Source organism: Numenius arquata, chromosome 35 (assembly GCF_964106895.1).
Source record: "Numenius arquata chromosome 35, bNumArq3.hap1.1, whole genome shotgun sequence".
Taxonomy (NCBI): domain Eukaryota; kingdom Metazoa; phylum Chordata; class Aves; order Charadriiformes; family Scolopacidae; genus Numenius; species Numenius arquata.
This window is the reverse complement of record NC_133610.1, coordinates 267,453-285,945: the sequence shown is the minus strand read 5'-3', so window position 1 is coordinate 285,945 and position 18,493 is coordinate 267,453. Positions and strand designations below refer to the sequence as shown.

Below are 18,493 nucleotides of genomic sequence, written 5' to 3'. Positions count from 1 at the left end.
GGTGACAGCCAGTACTGGGGGTGACACCACCCCAGGGCAGGGACAGCGGGGACCGAGGGGGGTGCGGGGGGGGACGGTGTCCCCGAGGGTCCCCAGCTGACGCGCTCCCCCAGGCGCCTGCAGGAGGCCGAGAGCCGCAACCTGGAACTGGAAGCGAAGCTGCGGCGGCTGCAGAGCCCCCCCCCAGGGCCCGGGCCCCCCCCGCACCAAGGCAAGGAAACCCCCCCGAAACACCCCCTCCTCGCACCCCCAAACCCCCCAGGGACCCCATGTAAATGCCCCCAACACCCTTCAGACACCCTCACCCCCAAATCACTTGGGGCCCCCCAAACTCCTGCAGCAGAGCTTCACCCCCCCCCCCCGCCCCCCTCCCATCCCCCCAAACCCCCTGCTGCTCCCCGACCCCCCAAGTCCCCGAGACCTTCCCCAAGATGGGAGGGGGAACCCCAAAAAAGGGGAGGAGGAGGGGCAGGAATCCACCTCCTCCCCAAAATGGGGGGAGGGGGGGGGCGGCAAAAAGGGTATTGGGGGGGTGCCCCAAAGTGTGTGTCGGGGGGGGCTAAAAGAAGGGTATGGGTGGGGACGACACACAGGAGCTCATCCCCACCCGAAAAGGTGTCTTTGGGGGGGGGAGGTCGGGGCCTCATCCTCTCCTCAAAATGGGGGGGGGAACCCCGAAAGGGGCGTTTGGGGGGAATCCAGCCCTGACCCTCCCCATTTCCTTTGCAGGAGGCGCGGGGCAGCCCCCCGCCATCACGGCCCCCCCCGCGGAGCCCCAGGAGGACGTAAGGCGGTGGGGGGCGGTGGGGGGGGTTGGGGAGCGGGGGAGGGTTGTAGGGAGCTGGGGGGGGGAAGGGGGGCGTTTGGGGGTGCGGGTGCCGCTGACGCTCTCTGCTCTCTCCGCAGCCCGGCAGCGGGGGCCCCCCCCTGCTTTTCCGCTCCCCCCTGGGGGTGCCCCTGTCCCGGCACCTGCTGCTCTGGGCCCGGGTACGTGGCACCGTCACTGTCACCCCCCTCTGCCACTGCCACCCCCCCGGGCATGGCTGTCCCCACTGCCACCCTCTCTGCCTGGGACACACCCCCCCCCCCCCCCCCGGGCACGGCCACCACCCCCGGGAGGAGACACCCACAGCTGGGACACCCCGGGCACGGCCACCACGGGCACCATGGCTGGCAGGGCCACGGAGCTCTGTGCCACCCCCAGGCAGGGCCATCACCCCGGGCTGTCACCTACAGCACTGCCACCCCCCGAGAAGTGTCACCTCCGGCACTGCCACCCCCCCAGGAAATGTCACCTCCGGCACTGCCACCCGCCCCAGGCTGTGTCACCCCAGGCCCTGCTGACCCCCCTGGGCAGTGCCACCCTGCTCGCCACCATTTGTCACCCAAGGCCACATCAAACCAGGCCGTGTCCCACCCCTCTGTCCCTGCACCCCCAAATCCGGGGGTCCCCAACAAAGGGAGAGGGTGTGGCTGGAGGGGATGGGGGGGGGTGTGTGTGTGACAGGGCTAGCGCAGCGTGCCCTGACCCCCCCGCCCCTGTCCCCAGGTCCCCCGTCCGGGTGCCACCAAGGACTGCCTGCTGCTCTGCGCTGCTGGCCTGCACCCCCCCGCCCCGCCGGGGACCCCCCCCTGAGGGGGACCCAGGCGTCCGGGCTCACCAGCACCTCCTCTTCTTGCACTTGACACCCCCCCTCACAGCCGAGGGGGGAGTGATGACACCCCCCTCCCCCCCCACTGTACATAGTCCCCCCGTAACCACTAGACATAGGGGGGGGACCTAGGCATCCGGGCCCCCCCCACCCCAGGGACTGGGGTGTGTGTGTCACAGCGTTGCCCCCATGACTGGCGACGAGGGGCGGCGGGACCCGACACACCCCCCTCCGAGGTGGGTGGGGGGCACCCACCCCCCCTTTGTGCCACCCTGGGGGCCCCCCCCAGCCTCCCCACTAGTAATTTATTTGTAGGGACGCCCCACGTTTGCACTAAGCTCCCCATTATTTATACCTCCCCTTGGTTTTTTTGCCCCTCCCACCCCCCCAGCTTATTGCCCCTGTCCCAGTTCTTTGCCCCCCCCCCATTTGTTGCCCCTCCCCCAGGGGAAGAGACGAGAATAAAGTTGTGTTTCTGCAACCAGCCTCTGCGTGGCAGGGGTGGACACCCCAGGGGACCCTAAGAATGGCCCCTGGGGGATGTGGGGGGGTGTCTGTCCCCCCCATGGCCCAGGGAACATGGGGACAGCAGTGCTGTGTCCCCAGGCTGTCCCTGGTGGGCACTGGGTGCACCCATGGCCCTGCAGTGTACCCTGTCCATCCCCATGTGCTGTCCCCATGTGGCACCATCGTGTCTCCAACCCATCCCTTTGTCCCTGTGTGGTACCATCATGTCCCCAAGTGCCAGTGTGGCCCCTGACATGTCCCCAGGCTGTCCCCATGCCTGTGCCCAAGTCCTTGCACAACACCCAGCGTGTCCCTAAGCTGTCCCCACATCCCTGTGTGCCGCCCATCCTATCCCGTCTGCCCCCCACATCCTCATGTCACTCGCTGTGTCCCCAATCTGTCCCCATTGTGTCCCCAGTCTGTCCCTGCATCCTGTGTGTTGCCCATCGTGTCCCTACATCCCCATGTGCCACCCATTGTGTCTCCAGTGTCCCCATCGTGTCCCCAGTCCATCCTGGATCCCCATGTGTCACCTCTCATGTCGCCAGTCTGTCCCCATCGTGTTCCCCATCCACCCCTGTGTCCCCATGTGTCACCCATCAAGTCCTCCACCTGTCCCTGTGGAGCACCCCTCATCTCTGTCCCCAGTGTCCCCAACCTGTCCCCATCCCCGGACACCTCAGGGCCACCCCGAGTGCGAAAAGAGTCTCTTTAGTATAAATAAGGGCAGAGCCCGGTGGCCCCGCGCTGTGGCGGGGACATAAAGTGACGAAGGCACAGGGCACCCCACCGGCACGGCACCATGGTGCCACCGCCCCGCCAGGGACAGGGGATGGCGGGTGGCCCTGGGGACAATGGGGGGGCCCTGGGGGGGCTCAGTAGTATGGGGACGGAGTGGTGGCAGCCGCGGGGGTGATGTACGTACAGGTGACGGTGACAGCTACACCACGGTGCCGCTGGGAGAGCCACCGTTCTGCGAGGACAGTCCCTGCCAGGGAAGGGGACAGCAGTCACCAGGGGGGGACACACACCCCACTTCTGGGTGATGGGGTACTGTGCAGGGACAACCCCCCCCGGTGGCGGGTAACATCCTGGGGGGGCAGAGAGGACATGGGAGGGGGACCACAGGCAAAGGAACCCCCCTGAGTCCCCCCCAGCCCCCCCAAACCCCATTTCTGACATCCCAGGCTGCTGGTGAGACACCCCACATCCCCCCCCAAACCCCTCTCTGACCCCCCCAGACTGCCGCTAGGACCCCCTCGCATCCCCCCAGCCCCCCCCAAACCCCTTCTCCAATACCCCGGGCTGCCGGTGAGACACCCCACATCCCCCCAGCCCCCCCAAGACCCCATTTCTGACCCCCCAGGCTGCCGGTGGGACACCCCACGTCCCCCCAGCCCCCCCCCCCCAACCCCTCTCTGACCTCCCAGGCTGCCGGTGGGATCCCGTCGCATCCCCCCCACCCGCCCCAAATTCCCTGACTCCCCAGGCTGCTGGTGGGACACCCCGTGTTCCCCCAGACCCTCAAAACCCCTCTCTGACCCCCCAGGCTGCCGGTGGGACACCCCACGTCCCCCCACCCCTCCTGGCACACTCACGGCCTTGCCGGGCCGTGCCCAGGTGCAGATGAGTCCCTCCTGGCAGGCGGTGACGATGCAGTCCTCCAGGAAGAGCAGCACCGTCAGCCGCTCGTGGGCGATCTTCTTGCAGACCAGGGGCTCCAGCAGCGGCACCTCGTGAATGCGGGGACACAGCGCCGTCCCCAGCACCTTGGCTGTGTCCAGCCGCCCCCGGGGCCCGGCACCCCCGGGGGGTTTCTCCCCGCTCCGGCTGATGTTGCCCAAACTGTGGTAGCGTTTGTGCTCTTTTTCAGCGCTGGGGGGGGCCTTGCGGTCCTGCAGCGTCAAGGTGGCGAAGCGGCCGACGCTGAGAGCCGGGGGGATGTCGGGTGGGGGGACTCGGGATGAGCCCGTCCCCGCCGGCTGCGGGAGGCTGTTTGAGCGGGAGAGCGAACGGGGCAGCCCCGGCACGGTGACACCGGCGTCCGCCGATCCGGTGAGGGTCCGGGCACGGGAAAGGGGGGGCCGGGGGTAGAGGATGTCCTCGGTGAGGTCCCACAGGCAGAACTGGGTGTCCTGGCCAGCCGAGCCGAAGCGGTAGGTGACGGCGGTGGAACGGCGGGCAAGGGGGTCAGGGGGCTCATCCTCCTCCTCCTCCTCACCCCCACTCAGCTCAGGGGGCTGAGGGCTCTGCGCCCCGCCGGCAAAGGGATCGAAGGCCACGGCGTTGACCCAAGACTTATGGCCATGACCGCGGGCCACCACCCGCCCCTCGGCAAAGGACCAGACGGTCACCAGGTCATCCTCGCCCCCTGTCACCACGTAACGGCCATCGGGGCTCCAGCAGACGCAGAGCAGCCCCCCGAAATAGCTCTTCATCATGCCCTGCAGCAGCATGGAGTCGAAGTGGAAGACGCGCAAGCAGCCATCCTGGCTGACACAGGCCAGCGAGCGGCCATCGGGCGAGAAGGCGAACTCGTTGAGGGCCCCCTCGCCCACCGCCCACTTGAGGAGGGGGTTGCGGGGGGTCTTGCTCTTGCAGGCGAAGACGCTGAAGCCCTCGCCCCGCGTCAGGAGGTTGTACTGGGGGGCTGCAGCCCCACAAGGCTGCTCGGCATCATACAGGTAGAGGTGGCCACTGGCGTGGGAGGCCAGGAAGAGCCGCTCCGTCTCCGGCAGCCACTTGACAAAGGTCACCTTGGTCTTGTCGATCAGGCGCTGCGGGGAGAGGAGGGGGGAAAAGGAAAGGTGGGAGAGGTGGGAGTAGGCCCCGCAGCCATGTCTGGGGACACAGACTGGCAGCCCCAGGGGTGTCACCGAGGGCAGAGCACGGACCAGCACGTTTGGGGACACAAACAGGGGCTTTGGGGATAGGAATAGATGACGTCTGGGGACACAAGTGAGTGCTGAAGCACAACCCTGGGGTGTCACTAAGAGCAAAGCCAAAAAGTATCATTTAGGGACCTGAATTGGTGCATCTGGGGACACGAATTGGTGTCAGGGCGCATGCCCGGGGTGTGGCTGAGGGCAGAGCCCAAACTGGCACACTTGGGGACAGGAATGCAGACATCTGGGGACATGAGTGAGGGCTGAGGCAGAACCTCGGGGTGTCACTGAGGGCAAAGCCAAAAAAGAGACATTTTAGGACCCGAATAGGTGTATTTGGGGACCCAAATCTGTGCCATGGTGCAGCCCCCAGGGTGTCACTGAGGACAAAGTCCAAACCAGCACATTTGGGGACAAGGATGGGGACATCTGAGGGACAGAAATGGGGATGTTTGGAGACCTGAGCAAGCACCGTGGCACAACCCTGGCGCATTGGCAAAGCCAAAAAAGGGAGATTTGGGGACCCAAATCTGTGTAACGGTGCAGCCCCGAGGGAACAGCCACCATGGGCTCCTAACGACCGCCGCTGTCTCTCGGTGGGAGTCCCAGCGTCTCACCTCCTCATTAAAGAGCTTGCTGGCGTCCTTCTTAACGAGGTCGAGGCACTGGACCTGCCCGGCAGAGAAGCCCACCAGGAGGGCGATGGTGTCAGCGGCGGCTGTGAACTGGTTGAAGTCGTGGCACGTTGGCTGCGTCCCCTTGTAAATGCGCTTGTCGATGGGCTTCTGCAGGTCCAGCGACTGCAGGGGGGACGGGGGTGTCACCCACCAGGGGGGACGTCACTGATAGCAGGAGACACCCCTGCGTCCACCCCCGGTGGTCCAGGGAGTGTCCTTGTCACCATTATGCTGCTGCCTGACCCGTCCTGGACAAACCACCCCCTGGGCCTGGCCCCAGTGTCACTGCAGATGACTCCTGGGAAGTCTGGGGTCACCGTTACTGTCCCTGGTGTCACCATCCCTGCTGACACCGTTAGTGGGCAGCTCCTGGGGAGGCCCAGGGTCACTGTTACTAGCCCCAGTGTTTCTGTCCCCATTAGTGGGCAGCTCCTATGGGGTCTGGGGTCACCGTTACTGGCCGTAGTGTCACTGTCCCTGCTGTCCCTGTTAGCAGAGAGCTCCTGGGGGGGCTGGGGTCACCATTACTGTCCCCAGTGTCCCTATCCTCGTTAGCAGGCAGCTCCTGAGAGGTCCGGTGTCACTGTTTCTGTCCCCAGTGTCGTGGTCCCCATTAGCAGACAGCTCTCTGGGGGTCATCGTTGCCAGCCCCAGTGTCCCTGCCCCCACTGTCCCCATTAGCAAATAGCTCCTGGGGCTCTGAGGTCACCATTCCAGTCCCCGTGTCCCCGGCCCCGCAGGGCCCAGTCCCCTGGTACCAGCTCTGTGACCCCTCTGACAACCTTGGTGATCTCGTCACCCGCCAGCCCCGGTGTCCCCAGCACCCCCTGGCTCCAGCACCCCCCTTAGCGCCCGGTTCCCCGCCCGCCCCGAGGCCCCGTTCCCCCGTTACCCGACGGCTGCCGCGACCACCGGAGCCGGCCCCACCGTAGAAGTAGAGCTCTCGGCCCAGGTTGAAGCAGACCCGGCTGCGTTCAGCCGGGCCCCCGGGTTCCTCGGCGGGCGGCAGCGTCAGCCGCACCATGGACAACCGCACCGGAGGCAGCGCGGCCGGGCCAGGGGCGGCGGCGGCGGGGCCCGGGCCGGCGGCGGGCGGGGAGGGCCCGGGGGCGGCGGCAGGGCCGGCCCGGGGCCGCGGCTCGGGGCCGAGCAGCCGGTAGGAGCCCTCGCGGGTGCGGAACTGGCTCTTCAGCTCCAGCGGCTGCGCCGGGAGCGCCGCGGGGCCCTCAGCCGCCCCCGGGGCCGCCGCCGCCGCCGCCATCTTCCCGCCGGAAGGGCGTCACCGCCCCCGGAACCGCCCCGCCCGCGAGCCGCCGCCGCTGCCATGGCAACGTGCTGAGTCACGCGTGGCCCCGCCCCCCGCGGCGCTATGCTCCGCCTCCCGAGCGCGGCTGCCATGCCAAGCCCCGCCCCCGCCCCGCCCCGCCGGCAGAGCGCCCCCTGCCCGCCGCCCAGAGCGCCACAGGGTGCCCCTCCCCGCGGGGGGGGGGGGGATGTCGGGGTGCCCCCTCAAATCCCCCTCCAAAAGCAGACACAGCCCCAGAGCTGCTCCCAGGCCTTTATTAAGCACAGCACCCCGGGGGTGGGGGGGCAGCATGCCAGCAGCCCCACCTCAGCCCTCCGCTGGCCCCGCGGGGGCTTCGGGCCCCCCCCCCGGGGGCACCTCGGGACTCTGGGTGCCAGGGGGGGGTGGCTCCGAGGAGGGGGGGCTGCTGGGGGCTGCCTCGGCTGGGGGAGCAACCGCGGGGGGAGGCTCCGTGGTGGCAGGGGGGTCCTGGCAGGAGAAAGGAGGGGTTAGAGACGGGTCCCGCCCCCCCCCCCGCAAGAAGGGCACAGGGGGTTCTGGGGTGGGGGGGCTGCCTACCTTGGCGGAGGCGGCAGGGGACTCCAGGGTGGCATCAGGAGGGGACCCGTCCCCCCCCGAGCTCTCCTCATCCTCAGGGACGCTGATGAAGATGGGGGGCGGCTCGAGGTCAGCACCCCCCACCTCGGAGGGGGCTTCAGAGGGGCCCCCGGCGCCGGGGCCTCCCCCGGGGGCTGGGGGGGCTGCCTTTCCCTTTCCCTCCTCCTCACCGGCCCGCTTGGGGGGCTTCTCCTGGGGGAAACAGGGCAGTTGAGGGGGGGCCCTCGCCTCACCCCAAGGCCCGGGGTGGGGAGGGGGCTGGGACTCCCCTGAGACTCCCCCATCGTGCCCCCACCTCTCCGGGCGGCCTCTCGTGGGCGTCGGGCTCGTGGCGGGTGGAGGCCTCCAGGATGGCCATTGTGGAGAGCGGGATATGGGCTTGCTGGGCGGGGGGGAAGGGACACACAGGGGGTCAGGAGGCGGGGGGCACGCTGGTCCCCATCCAGGGGATGCCCCGTGTGCCCTTCCCCGCAGCCGGGGGGTCACCTGGTGGGGGGTGAGGGCCCGGACGTGGCTGAGGAGGGGCTCCCGCAGCTCGGGGCACTTGTCGAAGATGGCGGCCAGCTGGGGGGGGGGCAGCTGCAGCACCACCTGGAAGGACTGGGGCTTGGTGCGCTGGCAGCACTTGATGAACCCCTCCCACACCTTGGGGTACTTCCACACCTGGGGGGGCAGAGAAGGGTTCAGGGGGGGGGCCCTGGGGGCTCCCCCCAGCCCTGGGACCAAGGGGGGAGCAGTGGCCACCCCTGGGCATAGAGAGGGAAGGGACAGACACTCACGGGGACAGCGGGACAGGACAAACAGACACCCACGGGGACAGACATCCCCATGGGGACACCCAGGGACAGCAGGATGGGAGGGACAGACACCCAGGGACAGGAAGACAAACACCCACAGGGACAGTGGGACAACACAGACAGATGCCCAGGGGGACAATGGGATGGGGTAACCAGGGACAGCCACCCAGGCTGTGACACCCAGGGACAGGACAGGATGGACAGACACCCAGAAGGACATGCAGAGGGACTGATAGACACCCAGAGGGACACCCAGGGAGATGGAAGGACAGGGAGAGGGACATAGGGACATACAGAGGGACACCCAGAAGGACTGATGGACACCCAGAGGGACAACCAGGGAGATGGAAGGACAGGGAGAGGGACACGGGGACAGGCAGAGGGACACGCAGAGGGATGGATGGATATGCAGAGAGACATGCAGGACATGGAGAGGGCCAGGGGGACCCCCAGGGGGACAGGGGGACCTGCTTCATGATGAGGCGGGAGAGGATGTTCATGACGAAGCCGCCCAGGCGGGGGTACATGGTGAGGGCCTGGATGACGGTGCGCATCAGCAGCATGGGCAGGGGACTCTGCTCCATCAGCTGCTGCATCACCACCGCCAGCACCTCCGAGGTGTACACGTTGCGCTCGGCGAAGCACAGGTTGGTGGCTGCAAGGGACAACGAGGAGGTGGAGGAGGTGTCACCTCCCCTCCGGCTGGCACCGGGGTGTCACCCCGCCCTGCGGCACCCACCCTTGATGATGGACTTCATGTCGCACTTGGAAGAGTCAATGTTGTGGAGGGCGATCAGCAGCTCCCCCGGGTTCAGTGGGGACACAGCCGAGGAACCGTCACCTGCCAGGGGACAGCAGCGGGGGTGGCCCCATCCCTCAGGAGCTTGGGGTGGGGATGGGGACCAGCTTCCAGAGCCCGTGTCCCCCCCCATGATGGCCCCAGAGGCGAGGACTGGCCCTGGGTCACCCTGTGTCCCTGCAGCCATTCCCAGGTAGGTGCCACATCTAACGTCCCACCCCAGGATGGCCCCATTTCCCCACAGTGAGCACTGGAACTGTCCCCAGGGATGCTCCATGGTGTCCCACCACGATGGAGCAGTCCCATGTCCCATCCCAGAGAGGTCTCATGTCCCCACAGCAAGTGCTGGGACTGTCCCCAGGGAGGTGCCAGGCTCCATGTCCCACTCTGGGGCTGCCACATGTCCCAGGGCTGTCCCCGTTCCCTACCATGCTGCGTCCCCAGCAGGCGGTTGAAGACCTCCTTGACCACGATAGGGTTGAGCTTGATGAGTTTGGGCAGGGCCTGGATCACCTCTTTCTGCATTCCAGAACGGCAGCACTCAGCCGGGGGGATGTGAGGGGAGGGGACACAGATGGAGGGGACATGAGGAGAAGGGACACATGGATGGAGGGGACTCTCTGACCTTCTCCAGCCCGTTGAGGACAGGGATGAGGAACCTCACATCCGGCAGCCGCTTGTGATAGAGATCACGGACCCTCTTCACCAGCTCGGGCGAGGGGGGCACTGCCAGGAGGGGGTGGCATGTCACCAGGGGGCAGGTGCCACCCTGCAACGTCCCCCCCGGGCCCTACCTTTGTCTGTCAGGCTGTGCAGGCAGCGCGTCACCAGCGTCTCAGCTCCCTTGGGACAGTTCTCCACCAGCAGCAGCAGCTCGGGCGAGTTCATCCCCATCCCACGGATCTACAGCAGAGCCACTGCCGGTGTCACCGGGCCACCACAACCCCCCTCCGCACCCTCCTCAACCCTTGCGGGTCTCACCGGCTGCTCGATGACCCGCAGGACGGTGCGCTTGATGTCGGCGATGGCCTCGGTGTAGACAGAAGCCAACTCGTGGATGAGCTTGTGGTTGTGGGGCAGCAGCGCCAGGTAGAGGTAGAGGCACTGCTTGATGGTCTCCTCCGTCCACGGTGCCGCCACCTCTGCGTCACACGTGGCGTCACCGGAGCCCCCAGGACCCCCCAGTGGGTGCCACCCCCTCCCCAAAACTCACCTGTGTCCTTGTCGGCCCCAAAGAGGACAGAGGGTGGGTTGGGGTGCACCAGGAGCTGCAAGTAGTTGAGGGCGAACTTCTCCACGTATTCCCGAAGCTGGTCCTTCTCGTACATGCGCTTGATGAAGAGCAGGGCCTGCTGGCGGACCTGCGGAGCAGCCACGTGTCACTGGCACAGGGACGAGGGTGTCCCCTCAGGTGCTGGTGGTCCAGCCCTGCACCAGTACCTTGTCCTTCTCGTGGGAGCTGAGGTCCAGCAGGACGTGGAGGTACTGGAACTGCCGTGACGGCCGCTTGAAGATGAGGTCGCGCAGTGTGGACATGCCCAGGTAGGTCCGGCTCTGGAGGGGGGGGGGGGGCAGCAGTGAGGGACACCGGGGTTTGTCTTCATGTCCCCACCCCCTTGTGTCCCTAACCCTGTGCATCCCCACCTCATCCTCACAGTACTTGCGGATGACCTCCAGCGCGCTCTCAGTGATCAGCGGTGCCTCCAGCACCACTTTGGTGAAGATCCTGCCAGGAAATGCACGTCAGTGGGGTGGGGACACCACCAAGGTGAAGACAATGCCACCGGGGTGGGGACACCACTAGGGTGAAGATGCCACCAGTGTGGGGATACACACGGGCAACCCTGGGGACCATCTGGAGGGAAGTCCATGGCCTGAGAGCTGCTGCTCCCACCGTGCCCACTCTCTGGAGCCTGGTGGCACCGTCTTGTCCCCAGTGGCACCGTCCCTACCCGTCCTTCTGGTCAGGCTTCTCCTGGAGGCCGGCAAGGAGCCCAATGAGACACTGGTCGTAGCGCTCCAGGCTGCCGGCAGGGAGGTGGCTCAGGTAGACGTTGTACTCCTGGAAGAGCCAGGCGAAGGCCAGGTCCAGGCGGCCACGGACGTCATCGAGGATGAAGGCCAGCACCTCGCTCTTCAGCGGCACCTCGAACTGCGTCACCAGCGAGGCCAGGATCTTCACGCGGGCCTGCCGGTGGGGAGGGAAAGGGGTCTGGGTGAGATGTGGGGAGGATGGGGGGGCTCACCCCAATGGTGGGAGAGTTCCGGGCGTACCTGGGCGGCCCCGCTGCAGGCCACGGCACGCTCAGCCCGCAAAATGCGCTTAACGGCGCTCAGCTTCAGCTTCTCCATCTGCGTGTCACTCAGCGGCTTCAGGACGTCGGCCAAGCGGAAAACCTTCTTGCGGCCACCAGCGCCCGCCAGCCTCAGAGGAGGAGGAGAAAGGGTCCGTCAGCACCCACAGGCGCCTTCCCCATCCCTGGGGAGCAGTGGGGGTGGGGGGCTCTCACCGGGGCTGCGTGGCTGGGATGATGGGCTCAGGGCGGCGTTTGGCTTGGGGGGCTTCCTCCTCCAGCAGGTTGGTGGCCGAGCCTTGGGCACCCAGCACGGAGATGGCCTGGCCCTGGGCCAGCGCTGAGAGCCGCCGCTTGATCACCACGCTCTCTGGCTTGGCCGCCTTCTCCTCTTTCGGCTCCTCCTTCAGGTGCTTCGTCTGCTCCACGCCTGAAAAGGTGCAGTGGCCACTGACTCCTTACTGGCCCCTTGGCTTGGGCTAAGAAGCCGGGAAAGCTCCCGTCTCACGTACAAGAGGGGTGAAGGCCTCATGAAATATTTCAGGAGGTGGTTTCGAAACCCCAAAATGCAAGATAACCCAAGTACAGAGCAAGACCCTGGAGCTAAACCGAAGACATTTCTCTTGTCCAATCCTATTGACTCGCAGCCAACTCACTTCTAACGCAATTAACTCCATTTTCCCTGCTGTGTTTCTGCCTTGCAGTAATTAGTGAGGTGAACCTTGCTGCTAACGGTGATAGGACAAGAGGAAATGGCCTCAAGTTGCACCAGGGGAGGTTTAGGATGGATATTAGGAAAAAATTTTACACCGAAAGGGTTGTCAAGCCTTGGAAGAAGCTGCCCAGGGCAGTGCTGGAGTCTCCACCCCTGGAGGTGTCCAAAAGCCGGGCAGACGTGGTGCTGAGGGACATGGGTTAGTGGGGATTTGGGCAGTGTTGGGTTGATGGTTGGACTCGATGATCTGGAAGGTCCCTTCCGATTCTACAAACTTAACGAACCTCGGCAAACCACTATTAAACTTTGTTAATTCACATCCAACTTCTCCAACTCTGCCAAATTCTTCTTTTACACCTTAATTAGACCATATTGCTGCTCCCCGCTTTGAGTGAGGCACGTTCCACTCATCCACAACCTACGCTGAGCGCCCCGAAAAGGCATTGCCACGGAGGAAAAGGGGGGGGGAGGACAGGGGACACACGTGCCTGCCCGCCAGTCCCCACTCACCCGGGCCAAGCCCCGCTGCTGTCATCTGGGTGGCCATGAGCCGGGCGAGGTGTTTGATCTGTGCCTCGGTGCCAGCCGACTCCACCGGGGTGTAGGTGGCCTGGAAGGAGGCAGGCATGGCCTCGGGCAGGTACACCATGCTGATCAGCACCTGCGAAAAGAGGGGGGGACCTTAGAGCCCCCCGCAGAGTGCTGCATCCCCCCCGCAAAGCGCCGCGTCCCCGTCCCCTGACCAGGTTGGCGACGTTCTCCGGGGTGAGCAGCGGCTGCAGGAACTCGGCAGTGATGTCTGTGTCCGAGGGGACGCTGGCCTGGCCGGCGGCTTTGGGGGCCGCCACCATCGTTGGCTCCAGGTCCTTGTCCTCGTCGTCCTCACCCAGGGGGGGCTCTGCCAAAAGGGGGGGTCAGGGTCCCTCGGAGGACCCTGGGGGTGGTCGGCAACTGCCAGGCAGCAGGGACCCCGGAGAAGTAACAGGAGGACTTGGGGAGGGGGGTCTGTTGTGCCACCAATGGTCCCCAGGAAGGACTGGGAGGACCCCAGGAGAGCACTGGGAAGATCTATGTGGTGTTTAATGCCACTACCCATCTCCAGGAGAGCACTGGGAGGACCTTAGGGGCATTTAATGCCACCACCCTGCCCCATGTGACCGGGAAGGGACTAGGAGGACCCTGAGGGGCACTGGGAAGACCCAAGGGACATTTAATGCCACAACCCGTTCCCAAGAGAAACCAGGAAGACCCTGGGCAGCACTGGGAAGACCTTAGTGGGGGTGTAATGCCACCACTTGTCCCCAGGAGGGTACTGGGAGGACCCTGGGTGGCATCAGGAGGACCCGAGGTAGCATAGTGCCACCAGCGAGGGGACAACTCTGACGCCCCACATCTCACCAATCTTCATCTTCTTGAGGGTGGCGTCGGGCTCATCACGGGCCCGTTTGCGGGTGTCGCGGGGGCTGGGCATGCTGCGGGCGATCTCGGCCTGCTGGGTGCCCAAGTCGACCAGCAGGGTGGTGATCTGGGGCTGGAAGTCCCCCGAGGATGGGTGCCGCAGGACACTCAGGAGGTGCAGCTTCAGGTTCTTTCGGACGCTGCTCACCTGCGACTTGGCCAGGGTGGGGGGCAGGTTGGCTGTGAGAGGGGGACACACACCGTGTTAGGGACAGCTGGGGACATGGGACAGTATGGTTTGGGTGGGATCAGGATCTGCTGCCCACAAGACGGTGGGGGTGAGCCTGGGCCCTTGGTCAAGATGGAAGGTGGGTGCTCAGAAACTGAGGAAGTTTGGGTCCCCAGCCTCCCGTGGGGGGACCTTGGGGACCCAGGACTCCCCAGGGGAATGGGTGAGCCCAGGACCTCCCCACCCTACAAGTGCTGAAGGGGGACCTTGGGGCACCAGGGACACTCTTCTCCCTCAGGTGACGGTGACATCCGGTGAGGTGACGTTTACCGTGGAGGGTCTCGTAGGCTTGGATGACCTCGGCCATGAACATGGGCCGCTGGCGAGCGATGGTGGCCAGGGAGCCCAGCGCGGCCGTCAGGTTGATGCTGGAGATGGCCGGATGGACCATGAACTTGAGGAGCTGCTCCAGGGCAGCCTTGCCCTCCTCCCACAGCACGTCTGCGGGGACACATGGGACACTCAGTTGCAGTGTCCCCTCACCCTGTCTTGGAGGGGACCCCGGCATCCCGCAGCCTCACTGTATTTGATGTAGGGGTGGTCCTTGGGGATGCGCTCCAGGCTGATGTCGTTCTCGTGGCGCTTGGGGACGTCGGAGTCGGCCATGCGGGGCGAGAGGGTGATGATCAGCCCCTCCACGAACTTGATGGCGTGGGTGCGGATGCCATCGTTGTCCGAGTCCAGCAGGAGGATGATGTCACTGGCCATGGCCGCCATCATCTCCCAGCAGGCCTCCTGCAGCTCACTGATCACCTTCGACTTCACCATCCACTGCGGGCAGGGAAGGGGTTAAACCACCCCCCCGGCCACCCATGGGTGCCCCCCACTTGTCCCAGCACTCCCCCCAGGTGCTTCACCTGCAGGGCCACCTTGTAGAGCTGGGTCATGGTGAGGATGGCCTTCTTCACCACGTTGACGTTCTCATCCTTCAGCAGCATGTTGAGGTTGGCGATCAGCTTCAGCAGCAGCTCGATGTCCCGCTTGCTGGGGGGGGGACACACAAATCGGGGGGGGACGGACACAAACGGGGGGGACACACACACACAAATTTGGGAAAAAGGGGGTGCTCAGCACTCAAACCTCCTCCAGCTCATGTCCCCAAAAGACTGGTAAAGTGCCAAGCGTACCCAGGGCTCGAGAGCAGGTGACAAGGGGACACCCACCCCCCCCAGAGTGTGATGAGTCCCCCCAGCCCGGGCACCCCCCACCTTACCAGGCCTCCTCGATGAAGCCCACCACAAACTTCCGCACCTCGATGGACTTGTCCGCCTGGAAGGCGATGATCTCCTGGGGGGGGACACACACGGCAGGGCTCAGTACCGGGCCGGATCCACCCCAGCCCCTCCCCAGATCCACCCGTGACACCAGCCTCCCCTCCACCAGCTCACATCCAAGAAGTTGTCCAGCAGCGTGGGGTCCTTGTTGATGATCAGCTCCTGCACCTGGGGACAGATGGATGCGGTGGGGACATGGGAAGAGTTTGTGTGTGTGTGTCCCTGATCCTGCTGTGCCCCCTCCCCCAGCGCAGGATCCGCTCACCTGCTTGAGGATGGTGATCTTGGAGTCCGTGCTGACCAAGGCTGCCTGGTTGAGGAGATCCACCACCTGCGGTGGGGGGGCAACGTGTGTGTGTGTGTGTGTGTCCAGCATCCACCCCCCCTGTGGCCACCGCTGGATCCCTTTCAGGTGACCACTATGCCCCAGACAGGATCCGCTCCCCCCTCCCTGGCCAAACCCACCACATCCCCTTGGATGTCACCACCACCAGATCCCCTGGGGGGTGGATGCCGCGCCCCCCCTGATCCCAGAGCCCCCCCCAGTGGATCCACCCATGAATCCTTTCCCTGGGATCCCAAGGATCCTGTCCCTCCACCCCCCCAGATCCTCCTCGCCCCCCCTCCCCAGGGATCCTGCTCCCTGCCCTGATCCTGGACACCCCCCACAGTGGCTCCCCCCATGGATCCCGCACCCACCTCCCAGATCCCAGGGATCCTGCTCGCACCGCCCTGGGGATCCTGGTGACCTTGCCACCCCCACCCCGATCCCAGACTCCCCCCAGTGGATCCTGTCCCATCCCAGGGATCCTGTCCCTCCCCACCCTGATCCCAGAGACGCTGCTCCCCCTCTTCCCTTCCCAGACCCTCCCATTGGATCCCGCCCCCTTCCCCCAACCTGGGGATCCCAGGGATCCTTCCCCTCCACCCCACTGGATCCCAGGGGTCCTGTCCACACCCAGGGGATCCCAGTGACCTTGCCCCCCGGGGATCTCCCCGAGCCCGTCGTGGATGCCCACCCGCTCCGAGGTGCTCCGGCCGTCCCCGCTCTCCTCCTCGCTGAAGAACTGGGAGGCCACGCTGCGGCGGGGGCTGGGGCCCTCAGCCCCTCCTGGCCCTGCCATGGCCCTGCCGAAGGGACAGCCCGTCACCCCCCGTATGTTTGGCCCCACAGCTGCTATAGAGCCCCCCCCGACTCCGCCATGGTCCTGGGGGGCTCTAGAGGGACCCTGGGCTGTCCCAAAGGCCCCATACGTCCCCTGGACACTCTATATGGCCCAGAAACACCCCACACAGCCCCTGCCACCACCTATATGGCCTCAGGATGCTCTATATGGCCCAGAGATGCCCCATACAGCCCCTGCCATCACCCATATGGCCCCCGGACACTCTATACAGCCAAGAGACACCCCTATAGCCCCTGCCATGACCTGTATGGCCCCAGGAGGTCCTATGCAGCCCAGAAACGCCTGTACAGCCGAGAAAGACCCCATACAGCCCTGGGGATGCCCTATACAGCCCCAGGATGCTCTATAGGGCCCAGAGACATCCCGCACAGCCTCTGGGATGCCCCATATGGCCCCTGCCCTATACAGTCCAGAGATGTCCCATACAACCCCCGGGATGCCCTATATGGCCCAGAGACATCCCATACAGCCTCTGCCATGCCCCATATGGTACAGAGACACCCTGTACAGCCCTTGGGATGCCCTACACGTCCCCATGATGCTCTATACAGCCCAGAGATGCCCTGTACAGCTCCTGCCATGCCCTATATTGATGCCCCATGCAGCCCCTGCGATGCCCTATATGGTTCTCGGATGCTCTATATGGCCCAGAGATGTCCCACTCAGCCCCAGGATGCTTCAGACACCTCTTGGACACCCTTCAGATGCCCTATACCGCCCCAGCCATAGCCTCTCAGCTGCCACATATGGTCCCAGATTCCTCTATATGGCTCCTGGGATGTCCTGCACAGCCCAAAGACACCCCATACTGCTCTACACAGCCTCTGGGTTGCCCCAGACACCTCTAGGTTGCCCTGTACAGCGCCAGGTTGCCCTGTATAGCTCCTGGGCTGCCCTATATAGCACAGAAATGTTCCGCACGGCCCCTGGGATCCACCAGCTAACACTGGAGTGCCCTATAGAGCCCTATAGAGCCCCAGGGTGTCCTACATGCCCCTGGGACATCCCATATGTCCCATTCCCCACCCCAGCCCCCTACGCACTGCCTGCCCCGGCCCCTATAGAACTCCATGTCCACGCAGCCCAGTCCCGACAGCGCTCCCCCCACTCCAGCACAGGACCCTATAGAAAGCCCTCCCTCCATACATCCTCCCAGGGGCTCCTGCCGCCTACAGAGCCCCATTTCCCACACAACCCTGGGTGCCACTAACCTTCCCACCCCTATAGGAACCTATAGCCCCCACCCCTACAGTGCCCCATCTTCACACCCCCTGTGTCCATGTACATCCTATAGTGCCCACACACTACCTTGTACCTTATGGAGCCCCCTCCAACACCTACACCAATCCCTACAGTCACCTATAGCCCCCTGCAACTCCCCTACAGAGCCCAATTACCCCCATGTACCACGTCCCCCGAGAGCCCCCCCACTCCCATACACTGCCCAGAGCCCTACAGAGCCCCTTTCTGTCCCCCTGAGTGCCCTATAGGAGCCTATACCTCCCCAGCAACTCCACTCCCTATAGAGCCCCACCATCCTGGGCCCCACTGACCTCCTACACACGGCCCAGGGAGCCCCCAGGCCCTATAGAGCCCCACCCCCCCACCTCGCAGGTCCCTATGGAGGCCCCCCCCACATACCTCGCGGGGTGCTAAGGAGCCCACAGGCCCCTATGGAGCCCCTCCACACCCCACAAACCCCTATGAAGCTCCCCCAAACTCCATAGAAGCCCCCCACACCCCATCAGCCCCTACACCCCCCACCCCACAGGCACATATGGAGCTCCCCCCACACCCCATAGGTCCCCATGGAGGGCCCCCCCCAGACCCCAACACAAACCCACCCCCCAAAAAAGAACCCTAGATATCCCTCACACCTCACAGACCCCTATGGAGCCCCCCCATCCCGCCAAAAAGAACCCTAGAGATCCCCACACACCTCACAGACCCCTATGGAGCCCCCCCACCCCCCAAAAAAGAACCCTAGAGACCCCCCCACCTCATAGACCCCTATGGAGCCCCCCCACCACACCCCGCAGGCCCCTGTAGAGCTCCTGCACACCCACAGACCCCTGCAGAGCCCCCTCATACCCCATAGGCCCCCAAAGAGCCCCCC

The 18,493-nt window shown here is 65.2% G+C and overlaps 3 protein-coding genes across 3 annotated transcripts in view; 1 reads left to right on the top strand and 2 right to left on the bottom strand.

Moving 5' to 3' along the window:
* DMPK (DM1 protein kinase) overlaps window positions 1–1,636 on the top strand; it is a 10,754-nt gene extending 9,118 nt beyond the window's left edge. The window contains 4 exon segments of the mRNA XM_074165175.1: window positions 114–211; window positions 730–785; window positions 907–987; window positions 1,550–1,636. Of these exon segments, the coding sequence (XP_074021276.1) occupies window positions 114–211; window positions 730–785; window positions 907–987; window positions 1,550–1,636 (322 nt within the window).
* A 1,219-nt stretch (window positions 1,637–2,855) lies between these two features.
* Window positions 2,856–6,982, bottom strand: DMWD (DM1 locus, WD repeat containing). Its single transcript, XM_074165198.1, has 4 exons — window positions 6,614–6,982; window positions 5,662–5,844; window positions 3,758–4,936; window positions 2,856–3,147 (listed from the first exon to the last, which is right to left on the bottom strand). Exons 1-4 carry the CDS (start codon window positions 6,980–6,982, stop codon window positions 3,100–3,102), a joined length of 1,779 nt encoding a protein of 592 aa, XP_074021299.1. The 3' UTR covers window positions 2,856–3,099.
* Window positions 6,983–7,333: 351 nt separating this feature from the next.
* SYMPK (symplekin scaffold protein) lies at window positions 7,334–16,314 on the bottom strand. The gene is made up of 26 exons (XM_074165197.1): window positions 16,210–16,314; window positions 15,456–15,521; window positions 15,305–15,358; window positions 15,130–15,203; window positions 14,774–14,900; window positions 14,438–14,687; window positions 14,187–14,357; window positions 13,628–13,867; window positions 12,973–13,127; window positions 12,740–12,890; window positions 11,731–11,944; window positions 11,495–11,645; window positions 11,173–11,408; window positions 10,865–10,946; window positions 10,661–10,774; window positions 10,434–10,581; window positions 10,202–10,362; window positions 10,015–10,123; window positions 9,846–9,946; window positions 9,649–9,739; window positions 9,161–9,262; window positions 8,889–9,076; window positions 8,111–8,287; window positions 7,920–8,006; window positions 7,586–7,816; window positions 7,334–7,495 (listed from the first exon to the last, which is right to left on the bottom strand). Exons 1-26 carry the CDS (start codon window positions 16,312–16,314, stop codon window positions 7,334–7,336), a joined length of 3,747 nt encoding a protein of 1,248 aa, XP_074021298.1.
* Between the last annotated feature and the right edge of the window lie 2,179 nt (window positions 16,315–18,493).

Excerpts from the sequence above, each read along its gene's own strand:
- DMWD (XM_074165198.1), bottom strand. The coding sequence starts at position 6,982 with ATGGCGGCGGCGGCGGCGGCCCCGGGGGCGGCTGAGGGCCCCGCGGCG. Across the intron at positions 4,937-5,661 it reads GCAAGCTCTTTAATGAGGAG|CGCCTGATCGACAAGACCAA; the intron begins GTGAGACGCTGG and ends CTCTCCCCGCAG. Across the intron at positions 3,148-3,757 it reads GGGCACGGCCCGGCAAGGCC|GGACTGTCCTCGCAGAACGG; the intron begins GTGAGTGTGCCA and ends CTTCCCTGGCAG.
- SYMPK (XM_074165197.1), bottom strand. The coding sequence starts at position 16,314 with ATGGCAGGGCCAGGAGGGGCTGAGGGCCCCAGCCCCCGCCGCAGCGTG. Across the intron at positions 10,947-11,172 it reads AAGCCTGACCAGAAGGACGG|GATCTTCACCAAAGTGGTGC; the intron begins GTAGGGACGGTG and ends ATTTCCTGGCAG. Across the intron at positions 10,582-10,660 it reads GCTCCCACGAGAAGGACAAG|GTCCGCCAGCAGGCCCTGCT; the intron begins GTACTGGTGCAG and ends GCTGCTCCGCAG.